Source organism: Miniopterus schreibersii (genome assembly GCF_964146895.1).
Source record: "Miniopterus schreibersii genome assembly, chromosome: 6".
NCBI lineage: Eukaryota > Metazoa > Chordata > Mammalia > Chiroptera > Miniopteridae > Miniopterus > Miniopterus schreibersii.
Genome location: NC_138107.1, coordinates 72,558,887 through 72,573,114, shown reverse-complemented (window position 1 = coordinate 72,573,114; position 14,228 = coordinate 72,558,887). Strand labels below are relative to the sequence as shown.

At 33.5% G+C, this 14,228-nt stretch overlaps 1 protein-coding gene across 4 annotated transcripts in view; it reads left to right on the top strand.

Annotated features, from left to right (window-relative positions):
* The window catches only part of AHI1 (Abelson helper integration site 1), a 140,329-nt gene that overhangs the window by 74,172 nt on the left and 51,929 nt on the right, over positions 1-14,228 (top strand). For all 4 annotated transcript variants that reach the window (XM_081139862.1, XM_081139863.1, XM_081139861.1 and 1 more), the window contains exon 19: positions 12,185-12,240. In XM_081139862.1, the coding sequence (XP_080995988.1) occupies positions 12,185-12,240 (56 nt within the window). The remainder of the gene's footprint in view (positions 1-12,184; positions 12,241-14,228) is intronic.

Below are 14,228 nucleotides of genomic sequence, written 5' to 3'. Positions count from 1 at the left end.
AGTGGGAGACTTTGAAGGTTTCAACTTCTTTATCAGAACATTACTTATATCATGGTGAAAGTAGTGAATGTTTTGAATTTACTGCTGTGCCTCCAAGGGAAAATGAAACTCACTAATCAATTCATTCAGAGGTGCAGATTAAAGGAAGAATTACTATAACTCTACATGGCTGGCTGCATCAGGCAAGGGGGGAGAGCAGCTTATAAAACAGCTAAATTATTTTTCACCAGGCACTCCTTTATTGTTTGTTTTTATAGTCTGAGAATAAGACTACATTTAGTATTGATTAATATCAACCATATGATGCACTTTACTATTTTTATAATCCCAAATGGAAATTGCAACATTTTAATCTTTAAGACAATTGGGCATATAAAATATAGTGTAGGATATATTTCCAAATATGTAGTTTTTAAAGTAGATTTTTCCATAATTATTTTCTGATAATAAACTTAATAATACATGGTCTTGAAAAAACGAGTATTCCATAATTCTGAAGCCTTTCTTCAACTGCTAAATATTATGGTTACTTTTAGTTTATCAGTATTATAAGGAATATATCTGTATATCAAAATGGATCTATATACCACATCTCTGATAATGAAAAATATTTTAATTCATGTTTAAAATAAAAGGTCAAATTTACTCCATATTAATCACATATACTCATTCCTTCCCTTTATGTACCTGCACATGAACATTTTGCATATTTCAAGTCACTGTCCATTTCAGCCTTATATTCTATGATTCTGTGGAAAGTGATGAGTTTTAAAAACTAGAAATACTTTTTTATATACTAATTTTGCTTGTGGTAAGCACTGCTTAGAACCAAAGAAGTAGCTCTTCATGTTGCCTTCCTCGGTCAAGGGGAAAAATAAAATACCATTTATAACATAAAAATAGTAACTTTTGTTTTTTCTTTGTAAATTTTTATGTTCCAAAGTAACTTTTTAAAAATTAAATCTATGACAAGAAACACTTTAGTTTTTAAAGATTTTTATTTGTGTCTACTGAAGGCCCTGGGAATTCAGAAGGTCTTCCTCTAAATTGAGAGGAAAAGATCCATCTAAATTAAGTTCTCATTTACTCAGTTAGGTTATACTTTTCTGAAATTATACTTAGCATAGCCCTAAGGTTTCACTTAGCCTAAAGTGCATACTTTTGCATGTTGTGGCTTAGTCAGTTTGGGCTGGATAGTGAGCAGTCTGTAATATCATAGAACTTACTGGCAGTGTTTTCTGGAAATGAATATCCATCACTTATTGAAACTGTAAACTAATGATGGAAATTCAATTTAGGGACCAGACCTTGTGGTGATGATAGAGATATCTAGGTGATGTTGATTTGTACTTTCCAGAATTTTAAATGTGTTCTCAGGAAGCTCCCTTGAATGAAAAGTGAATGAAAATATAAAGAATCCATTTCTGTATTATTCTTAGCAACTTGCCTGTGAGTTTGAGAGCAAAACCAATGACAAAGATGGAAACTAAAAAAATGAGTAAATGGAGTGACTGGTCATTTTTAAAAATAATTTGAGGTTTTTGCATTGTAAATGTTCATTAAGTAAAAAGGAGAATATTGTTCTAATTTCAGGCAATTTACTTTTTTTTCCAACTTTCTACACTATAAAAACATTCAACTATAATTTTACATGGAGTAAAAGTTGAGAATGATTTTCAACTAATATCCAGCTTTTTTTTTTTTTTTTTTTTAGCAGAACCAAAAATACTGTGTTTTAGTAGAATCACCCTAACAAAAGCTATTACCCACTTTAAAAAATAAAAACCTCTTTATACTTTATTAAAAATTAATTCATACAGTTCATCATCCAGTGTTTATGTAGAGCTTAGTATGTGACAGGGACTAGGCCAAGCCCTGGAGAAATGGGAGATGAAAGACTACCCGCACAGGTCCTCCCAGGCTGGCTGAAGAATTTAGCAGGCAAAGAAATAGTTACAGTATAATGGGATTGAGTTCAACCAGAGATAAACATAAAACACGGAGCACAGAGAAAGGAATCAACCTGATTAAATGTATTATCCGTATAAAATGCACTGAGTTTCATGGCCCTGCTCAGAATTCTTTGTTGTCTGCATAATACAGAACAATATTGTCCATTTAGGGCTCCTCCAAATGATAGTTTAGGACTAGGAATCTGGATTTTGTTGCAAGATAATATGTCATAAGTCATGTAATAATCTTAGTTACTATGCTACATGCTTCAAACCTGCCTCCCAAGAGTGTTCTGATATTCTGGGAATGAGTGAATAATTATAAAGCACTCCGGTTTCTTTCATATTAATGTGTGTGGGACTGTATGTGTGTGTGTGTGTGTGTGTGTGTGTGTGTGTGTGTGTGTGTGTATTGGGTATACTTGTCCTGGTTTTGAAAGGAATCAAGTCTTACACATCTCCTAGCTGTTAAATTTAATCTGAGCAAAGTAGGTTTTTTATTTTGGCCAATTCAAAATCAGCAAAGTGCTAATTGGTATTGGGAGGTGGGGCTGGTTAGAGAGGTTGTCTCTGGTTTTTCTTCTTTATTTTTGTAGTAACATTGTGAGGCTTGATATTTAATGTCATCTCCATCTCTTTAATCTGTGTTTTAAGAGAAGATTTAACAGAGTTGAAAGTAGAATACTTTAAAAAGCAATGTTAACGGCAGTTATAAATGCACAGTATAGCAGTTAGGCAAATTAATGTACTTCAGTACTCATTGAACTTTTACAGGGAAAAAATTTATATAGAATGATTGGCATATTTTCTAAATGACCTTTGCTTTGAGTTATGGAAAAAATTTTCTAAATTATTATGCTTATATTCAAATTTAAATTTATTAGCTATCCCTAGAATTTAAATTATATCTTTTATGGATAGGACTGAGAAAATGATTTCTTACCTTCCTACATTCTCAATATTATACCAGTGTAATAAACAAAAATACTTTTTCCATTATTAAATCCTTTCTCATTTTAACTTTATCTTTTTTTGTTTTGTTTTCTGTTTTTAATTCTGAAGGATGTTTAATTCCTGCATAAGCAGATACTGGGAATGCAAGATTCATTCATACATTCAGTAAGTACCCAGTGAGTACTTACTTTGTCCCAGGCACTGTTGTAGGTGTTATATGAATGTATCTGTGAACAAAACAGGTAAAAGTCCATGCCCTTGTTCAGCTTACCATCCAGGGGAGACAGACAGACAGTAAGCAAACAAATATGGAATAAAGGGCAACCAAAGCAGGGAAACGGAATAGAATGAAATGGGGAATTGGGTTAGGTTGCTGCTTTAAGTGGGATGGTCAAGGAACACTTTACAAACAAGCTGACACGAATAGAATTTTGAAGAAAGAAAACCACATTGTCTGGGAGACATAGCATCCCCAGCCAAGATCCTGAGTCAGGAATGTGCTTATTATGCATTTTGAGCAGCAAAGAAGCCAGTAAGGCCAGAGTGAAGGGAATGAGGGGGCAAGTAGAAGACAGTGAGGCCAGAGGGATAGTGAGGGGCCAGATTGTACAGAACCTTGTATAAATGAAGTGCAGAACACCACCCCATCCCCAGCACTGGCAATATTCACTAGATGCATATTTTTAAAAGGGGGAGGTAGGTGGGATTGTACTGTTTAGTACTTGTTATATTAAGAAAAATGAACAAAGTGTTCTGCAGAGTATATATGATGTAGTGACAGATGATTCCTCATTGAGGAGGCTATTTAACTGTTATCAAATGTGAAGACTAATAATCGTAAGAGATGTTAGGGCATTCCAGCAAGGAAGACCAGTTAAAGATGATTTTAATAATTGAGGTGGGAGAGCAGGACTGAAGTAAGAAAGTAGAGATGATAAATCATTAACTATTGGAGATCTGAAATGTGAGTAGTTAGGAATAAAAAAATGGAATTTGAGAATCAACTAAAGCTTCTAATTTCAGTGAATGAGTGAATGGCAGTCTTTTAAAATAAGAAAATATAGGAATATTGGGGAAAGTTAATGAACTATATTTTGTAGATATGTTGAGTTTCAGATCCCTGGAAGACATCTGGAGTGAGATGTCTAATAGCTTGCTCATTTATTTGAGCCTCATTTATTAACTGTCCAACTGTGAGTTAGGCCCTGTGCTAGGAATTTGACTTTCAAATAAAGCTTGGATACAGTGACATATGTATGGTCTTTGAATTCACAGAAGTTAATGAGATAAGTTGGAAGAGGCTATTGAATGAAAAGAGGCCTAGAGACTAAGAAGCATTAGGATGACTGAGGTTGACAGCATGGATGTTTGCTATTCAAAAAGTAAAAAAAACAATTGAGCCCCTGGTTGGTGTGGCTCAGTTGGTTGGGTGTCGTCCTGTTTACTGAAAGATTGCCAGTTCAATTCCCGGCAGCCAATAAGTGTTTAGTTCTCATGTCGGTATTTCTCTCTCTCCCTCCCTCCCTCTCCCTTTTTCTCTCTCTGCCTCTCTAAAAATTAATAGATTTTTATTTTATTTTATTTTATTTTATTATTTTATTTTATTTTATTTTATTTTATTTTATTTTATTTTATTTTATTTTATTTTATTTTATTGTTGAAAGCATGGCTCTCTGCCAAGCACACTGATCCTCTAGTGCATGGTGGTTCTTGACAGGAAACAGACTGACTAATCTCAGAGGAAAGGTGGGGGCAGGAAGAAATTAACCAAAGAGCTTATATGGTATAGGCATAACCCATGGACACAGACAATAGTTCGGTGAAGGCCTGGGAGGGGGGGAGCGGGGTAGAGAGGGTCAATGCGGGTAAAAGGGGGGGGGGGATATCTATAATACTTTCAACAATAAAGATTTAAAAAAAGAAACAATGGAATAAAATAAAGTGCTGAAAGAAAACGGCTATCAACCTAGATTTCAGTACCCAGCAAAAATATTCTTCATAAACGATGCCTATTAAAGACTTTTCAGGAAAAAAATAAATAACATAGTCACCAGCAGATTTATATTACAAAAGATTTCATAGGGTATTCATCAGTCTCGAGGTAAATGATCACAAGTGAAAGCTTGGATCTGGAAGGAGGAATGAAAACACTGGAAAGGATAAATATATGTCTAAATATGAAAGGCTAATTTTTTAAAATTCTCAAAGATGCCTGGCCTGGCATCGCTCAGTGGTTGAGCATCAACCTAGGATCCAGGAGATCGTAGTTTGATTCCCAGGCAGGGCACATGCCCGGGTTACAACAGGCTCAATCCCCAGTCAGGGGTGTGCAGGAGGCAGCTGATCAATTATTCTCTCTCATCATTGATGTTTCTGTCTCTCTCCCTCTCCTTTCCTCTCTCTGAAATCAATAAAGATATATTTTTAAAAATAAAATTCTCAAAGATTACTAACTGTTTAAAACAAGTATACTGACAATATATTGTGGGGTTTATAACATGTAGAAGTAAAATATAAGATAACAGTAACATAAAGAGTGGTAGGATTAATGAAATAATACTGTTTTAAGGTGATTGTATTGTTTGTGAAATGGAAAATCCTAATCCAGTGTACACTGTAATAAATTAAAGATGTCTATTATATCTCTAGTTTAACCATTAAAAATATAAAGATACCCTGGCCGGTGTGGCTCAGTTGGTTGAACATCATCCTATGCACCTAAAGGTCACCAGTTTGATTCCCAGTAAGGGCACATGACCTGGTTGTGGTCTTGATCCCCAGTAGGGAGCGTGCAGGAAGCAGCCAATCATTGTTTCTCCCATTGATATTTCTCTCTCTCTCCCTCCCTATCTTCCTCTCTCTCTAAAATCAATAAAAACTATATATATGAATATCTAAAAACGGTATATATATGAATATCTAAAAATTTAGCAATCAGGGGGAATAAGAAAGATATTTTATTATTCCAAAAGAGTATAGAAAACGAGGAAGAAAGGAATAAAAGTAGATGCAATAAAGTATCAGACTTAAATACAGCCATACCAAAATTGCATTAAACATAAATAGTTCCAACATTAAAAAGCAGAGATTATCAGACTAGACAATCTAGCAGTAAATATTTATTGACACAACGACTTTTTAAAAAAAATTATTGATACATTGATTAACTCTGCAGATGTTATTTTGACATTCATTTTGAGGTATTCTAATTTTAAAATACTGCATGATGAATTGTACATTTTAAGTATATTTCTGCATTATTAATATATTCAATGAACAAAAATTTATTTTTATTTTTTATTTTTTTAAATATATCTTTATTGATTTCAGAGAGGAAGGGAGAGGGAGAGAGAGAGATAGAAATATCAATGATGAGAGAGTCATTGATCGGCTGCCTCCTGCATGCTCCCAACTGGGGATCGAGCCCGCAACCCGGGCATGTGCCCTGACCAGGAATCCAACCCTGATCACCTGGATCCTAGGCTGATGCTCAACCGCTGAGCCACACCCAGCTGGGCCAATGAACAAAAATTTAAATTAGATTATAAATGCAAGTAATTGTATTTTTATTTTATGTTTTCCATAAAGTAAGTATATTAATCAGTGTTCTGCAAAAAAAAGAGAACCAATAGGATATATTTATAGATTTATTTTAAGGAATAGGTTCACAGGATTATGGAGGCTGGGAAGTCCAAAATCTTCAGGTAGGCTGGCAGGCTGGAAACCCAGGGAAGAGTGACAGATCAAGTTCAAAAGCAGCCTAATGGCAAAATTCCCTGTTTTTCAGTGAGGTCATTGTTTTGTGTGTGTTTTTTGTTTTTTTACTTTTTAACTCCCTTTAATAATTATTATTTCAAAAGGAAATCACAGTATATCTGGGATACATCAGAACATAATAGAATTTCATGCAAATTGAAACAACGAATTACCACAGTGTTCTTATTAAAATGGCAGAAGTTGAAAGGACTGAACTTTCAAAATATTGTAAAGTATGTGGAGGAACTGAAACTCTTATACACTGCCGAGAGAAGGTTAAATAATTCAATCTCTTTGGGAATGACTTTGGCAGTTTCTTAAAAAGTTAACTCATTTTGACTGTGATAATTGTTTCACAGCATATCCACTTTTACAATTTTAATATTTATTGCTTGTCAATTATGCCTCAATAAAGCTGGTAAAATAAACCAAAGAATTTTATAAAAGTGCATTATTGTTACACAAAAAAATATGACTTAATCAGTTAGTTCAAGAGTTGGCAAATGAAGCAATAATTTAGACCTATTGAGGCAAAAGAAAAATAAATAAAAATGAGACCAAAATAAATGAATTATAAATTTTTGAAAATTAAAGTTGATAAATAAACCAGCAAAATATTCTTTATATAAATAAAAAATACATAAACTCCCAATGTGCATAGTAAAGAAAATGTTTAAAACTAAAAACACACAACTTTAAGAATTAACAAAAAGGAAGATTGCATAGCTTTAATAAGCTAGTTATAAGAAAGAAATATGTCAAACACTGTGAAAATAATGTTCTGGGGAAATGAAAATAACAAAATTGGCACCAAAAGTGATTTTTCACATTGAAAAGACAAAACTCAACCATGGAGGAAATGTAGAAATTTTTAATAAATTAGTCATTTTTTTAAAAAATGAGGCCTATGTAATTTGCTTTATTGGCGATTTCTTTCAAACCTTTATAAATATGCATTTCCTGTTACATTTATACTATTTATAAACAAATGGCAAAGCAATAATAATTTAAACTATTGGTCAGGATCAAATAGGCACATCAGTGGAAACATACTTAAGGTACTCCTATAGAAAGAGACAAATAAAATAAGGAAATGCTGCAAAAGGGAAAATATAAGTGGACACACTATAATTATAAGATTAAAGATTTCTACTCTTTGAGAAAACTATACACTATTATTTCATATTCACTCAATAAATAATAAAAAGATTGACCAAGTTTTGTATTGTGTTGCTACAGTACAGGGACACTGAGTGTGTTCTTACTGTATGTACTCTTCATGGGACAGTGAGTTGATTCAGCAATGCTAGAGGAAAATTTGCTGACTCAAATTTCGTGACTAGTAATTAGTCTTGAAATTATTGTTTAAAAGGGTACAAATATGAGTGTACACAGTTGTTCATGGTATCAGAGTGTATATCTGCAAAAGTTTGGCAAAAGACTAAAAACCTTCTAATGTGCATTAGTTAGATAAATTATAGCATATTCAGACACATTACTGTGCTATATAACCATTATTATGACGTGGATATATATTTATTGACATGGAGAGATATTTTTATTTTTTTATTTTTTTCGAGTTCATTACCCAGCTAGATTGCTAATGTCTTGCAGGAGAGAAAATGGTTTATGTTCTTGAAATATCTGACAAAAGTTACCATTCTATTTTATCTTTTCTGTGTGTTTGTGGTTATAATTTTTGCCTGTGTTAGCATAGGTTCTCTAACTAAAATTATCTTTTTTGTTTTTAAGTTTCTTTATCTTTATTGTTGAAAACATTACAGATATCCCCTTTTTACCCCCATTGATCCCCTCCACTCCGCATCCACCCCACCCTCAGACCTTCCCCAGACCAATGTCTATATCCATGGGTTATGCTTATAGACATGTAAGTTCTTTGACTAATCCCACCCCCCCCACTACTCCCTCCCCACCTTCCCTCTGAGATCCCTCAGTCTGTTCCATGCTTCTATGTCTCTGGACCCATTTTGCCCATTTTGTTTATTACATTCCACATATAAGTGAGATCATGTGGTACTTGTCTTTCTCTGACTGGCTTATTTCACTTAGCATAATACTTTCTAGTTCCCTCCATGCTGTGCCAAAGGATAAAAGATCCTTCCTCTTTGCAGCTGCATAGTATTCCATGGTGTAAATGTCCCACAGCTTTTCTATCCACTCATCTACTGATGGGCACTTGGGCTGTTTCCAGATCTTAGCTATTGTAAACTGCGCTGCTATGAACATAGGGGCGCGTAAGTTCTTTCTGATTAGTGTTTCAGGATTCTTAGGGTATATTCCTAGAAGTGGGATCACTGGGTCAAATGGCAGGTCAATTTTTAATCTTTTGAGGAAACTCCATACTGCTTTCCATAGTGGCTGCACCAGTCTGCATTCCCACCAGCAGTGTTCCCCTTTCTCCACACCCTCGCCTGCACTTGTCGTTTGTTGACTTGTCGATGGCAGCCATTCCGACAGGTGTGAGGTGATACCACATTGTGGTTTTAATTTGCATCTCTCTGATGATTAGTGACGTTGAGCATTTTCTCACGTGTGTCTTAGCCATTTGTATGTCCTCTTTGGAGAAGTGTCTATTTAGGTCCTTTGCCCATTTTTTAATTGGATTGTTTGTCTTCCTTTTGTTAAGTTGTATGAGTTCCTTATATATTTTGGATGTTAACCCTTTATCAGATATGTCATTGGCAAATATGTTCTCCCATACAGTGGGCTCCCTTTTCGTTTTGTTGATGGTTTCCTTTGCTGTGCAGAAGCTTTTTATTTTGATGCAGGCCCATTTGTTTCTTTTCTTCTCAGTTTTTCTTGCCCTAGGAGATGTATCAGCAAACATTGCTATGAGAGATGTCTGAGATTTTGCTGCCTATGTTTTCCTCTAGGATTTTTATGGTTTCATGTCTTATATTTAAGTCTTTTATCCACTTTGAGTTTACTTTTGTGTATGGTGTAAGGTGGTGATCTAGTTTCATTTTTTTGTATGTACCTGTCCAATTTTTCCAGCACCATTTATTGAAGAGACTGTCTTTACTCCATTGTATGTTCTTTCCTCCTCTGTTAAGTATTAATTGACCATAATGGCATGGGTCAGTTTCTGGGTTCTCAGTTATGTTCCACTGATTTATATGTCTTTTCTCGTTCCAGTACCAGGCTGTTTTGATTACAATGGCTTTGTAGTATAACTTGATATCTGGTATTGTGATCCCTCCAACTTTGTTCTTCTTTCTCAAGATTGTTGTGGCTATTCGGGGTGTTTTTTGGTTCCATATAAATTTTCGAAGTGTTTGTTTAGGTCATTGTTTCTTAAGGCCTTCAGCTGTTTGGATGAGACCCCCCACATTATGGAGCACAATCTACTTTATTCAAAATCTTCTGATTTAAATGTTAATACCATCACAAAATACCTTCACATTAATATCTGGAATGTTTGACCATATATCTGGGTACTCTAGCCAAGTTGGCACACAGAAATAGCCACAACAGCAAGCTACTTATTATGAGCTTTCACTTTAGTAAAAGTGAAATAAGGTATAAATATAGATTCTTTAGGTAAAATTTACATGAAACAGGGTGCTATTTGGGATATTTTTACTTAAACTTATACCTTTCTGTATATTCTTTGCTAAAAGTTAGAACAAACAAGTATGATTATATTTCCAAATGATATTATTTCAACAGGCAATCTAAATTTAAAACTAAGATTATATTTTTGGATAATCCACTTTTAAAAAAACTATTTTTAATACATCCCAAAATTGAAACTGTAAATTATGTAGTTTTTTCTTTCTGATTTTATAAACTGAAGATATAGATTTTGAGGTTTTTTTGTTTGTTTTTCCCCATAATTTTGAAGTTACTTTGTAATTAGATAAGAATTTTAAAATCAGTAGTCAGCCTAGGTCAATTGTATAGCAGATTACAATAATGAGAACACACATGTAAGATGTTGCTAATTCCTGAATGAACTGCTTAGTATGACCACTTTCATTTAAAAGCCAGCGTGTGACACCAGACTGTTCTCAGTGGTTGCAGCTAGAGAGAGATGTAGCACTGGGGAAGTGGGAATTTCACCATTTGTTCTATATACTAAAGAATTATTAAAATCTTGTGTTAAGAACTGGCATTATTTGAATATTTTACAATATATTTTACTCGGATTTTTAATTTTTTTTTAAATTCAAGGCCAGTGTATGAATTGTATGACTAGAAATGTGTCTGTTCATCAAAAGCATCTTAAAGACTGTTATTACACTTAAGACAAAATTGTTAACTTTCTCAGTGATATTTCTTCAAAAAGAGATATCTTTTTTTTTCTAGACTCTTGACGTCAGAAATCATAATTTATCCTTTATAATGTAACTTTTATTACTGAGTGCCCATAGCCACTCAATAAATATTACTTGATTGGATAAAGGTAGTATTGGCCTTTATACTTCACTGGCTAACAGTAGATGTTGAAAGAAGTTTTTAAATGAAACAAACTTTTTTAAAAAATCATGTTTTATGATACTTTGTTTATTTTGAATATGCTCTTGCATAGTGATAAAAATTTATTATTCTGTATTGCTCTCAATCATACTTTATGAAAAATTAGTTAAATGCCTGTAAATGAGAAAATCTAGTGTTTTGTTTCAACAAGGAATTTTGCTAATTGATACTAACAGTAAGTACATTGCAGTTCTCCCTTCTGACCAGCCCTGCATGTGACAGCCTTTAGAATTATTTGAACAAACTATTTTAAGATCCTAACTCATTAGTTTGCTGATGGGTAGAGATTATAAAATAAACGAGACCCACACCTGTGTTCATTTTTAACTTGAGCTTGACTTTGAAGCAGTATCTTTACAGATGAGATGCAATGTGTTTTATCCTTAGAAGCTGTTTATTACAAAGAAATGCAGTAAAGAACATTGGGAATAAAAAGATACATCCACACATGATAAAAGGGCTTTTCTCAGGTTCCTCAGTGAATCTTATCATTTTAAAGGAGAGACTCAAAGGGAATTTTAATTTTTCGTATATTCCATGGTGACTGAGTAGCACAATATGTCATAGTAGGACGTTAGATCAGAGAAATTCAAATAGATTTATTTATTTATTCTTTTTGAAAAAAATAAGGAAGTATTCCCTTCTAGCCTTGTGATAGTTCTTTTTGAAAACCTGATGACCTCAAGTCAGAAACAAAACTTTCAAGGAAGAAATGCAACGGAGCGGGGATGATGGTATATATAATTTTTGAGCCTAGACCAGGATATGAACACATCTTGCACTATTGCTAAAGGGCATTGGAATGGGAAAATTGGCTTAGCTCACCTTGAGTCAAGTCTCTTAACTAAACTCTCCAACTGTTTCTGACCATAGAATTCATGAAACAACTTTAAAGTATCCTGCCATAGAAGTGAGGCTTTTTTCTTGTAAGCTGTAGGAGTTGTATCTTACTGACATAAATGTCTTCAAAATAAAATGGATAGGTATAATCAGCAAATATTCACAGTCTTTTCTTTTCACAGGAATTGTCAGCATAGAAAGAATGCCTTGTAACCATCATGTAGATACAGCACCAATGGTAAGGCACCCTGTTTCTGCATTGTTAAAACTGTTAAGAAGCTACAAAGTGATACTGGTTATAATAATGCCATTGTAGAAAACTTATTACCTCTCTTTTGTCAGAAGTCATATCCCTTCAGGAAAATGAACTTCATGCTTTCTAATTAATGAAGAAAATTTACTAATTTTTTTGCCAAGATATAGGAAAATAAGATCTATATCATTTTTACAGGTATTTGTTTATATTAATGTTATAAATAGAATATTTTTTAATTTAAAGATACTTTATACTTTTAATAAAGTAATGCAAATCTATATGCAAATTGATTTACACCCTTTTTAAAATGAGTGTTATTTTGTGCACTAGCATCATTTAGAGTGAATGTTTTGTAGTAGTGGAAGAATTCCATTATGCTTCCATTTCCTCACACATCACTAGGCTTTGTTATTATCAAAGTAAAATCTTTGGTTTTAGCCCTCTTATATTACTACCAGGCAACAAAAGTCATTTAACAATTACAGTATCATTTACTATATTAAAAGTAATTATAGGACAGATGATTAAATTAAAGGAAGATGATTAAATTTTGTCTCTGCATATGATATTTATATGAACTACATATCAGTTCATAGTTCCCATTTAAAAGATTTATAAGATGACATAGACGAGAGTGTATCTTCCTCTTCTCAAAGCATAATCTTCTTATCCTTTCGAGTCAATGCAGCTCCTCATTTCCTGCTGTTAGAAAACTTTGGTAATGTCTAATATCTTTTTTAAGAAAATGAAGATAATATTCTACTATATTTGGATTTTATTGATAATATTTTCCTCCAGAGCAAATTGACTCCGTTTTCTGTTCGTAATAAATCCAAATGATTAATTCAGCATATTGGATGAACTTGCTATGTGGCACTCCAGAAAAGACCAGTGTTTGAGGAATTAATCATTAGTGTGATCATAAAAAAATAGTTGGCTATAGTGTGTGTTCCGATTATCTTGAGTAGCCATAACATTATGTAAATTTTATTCTTTAATATTTAAAAATTGAAGATTAGCAATTATGGGAAACAAATTAGTTTAATGTATTTGATTCATATACTCATTGGATTGTTTTGTATACTTTGAAATTTATGTTATTCCTTTAGGCCTTCCTGTGGCACCAGTGTTTACATTTCTGGGGAGTTTTTTGTACATTTGGGAACTCAGAAAAGTACAGCCTGGGAGAGTGTTTTGTCTTACCCTGCAGGCTGATTATAGATTGCCGTGTTAATTAAATGAGAAAATAATAGAACTGAATCCTCACGAATTCATGAAAAATAATAGTATTAACTTTTTCAGTAGTGAATTAAGAACAATATCTAATAGTGGTAGTTTAGGTACTGTTGGTCTTTTGATTATGTTTTCCTAGTTGGATTATTAAATGGCAGTTCCTATTATATTAATAACATTTCTACTCTCAGCAGTCAGTAAGTTATAACATACTTGGTTTATACAGGCACCCCACACACTCAGTCCTCCAGGTTTTGACTTGAGCCAAGCTTCCTTTTTGCATTTTTAAAGCTCTTCTCCTCTCTTCACTACTAACTGAGCATATTCTACTACCCCTCTGCCTCACAGCCCCCCTGCTTACTGACAGTTAACTTTGGCCCTTTTTTTATAACCTCTAAGTAGGATCACAAGTATGTTCATAACCCAATGTCCTGGAAGGTAAAGTCTGATTTTCACAGAAATATAATTGTACCTGATTTCCATCCTTTGCACAATATATGCTCTTATTTTCCTTAAAAGGATTAAGAGAAGAATATATTTAGAGATAGAAAAAAGAGGAAAAAGTCTGTCTAAAAATTTAAGGGAGGATATTTATAAGTACAAACCTTGTATTATATTGTCCCAAAAAGGAGAGATATTCCTGGGGTCTGAGAAAAAAATAGAAAGGGAATGTGCTAGGATTTCAGAATGGCTGAGGCTGGGGCCCTGAGTGACTTCTTGACCTCACACCTAACCAG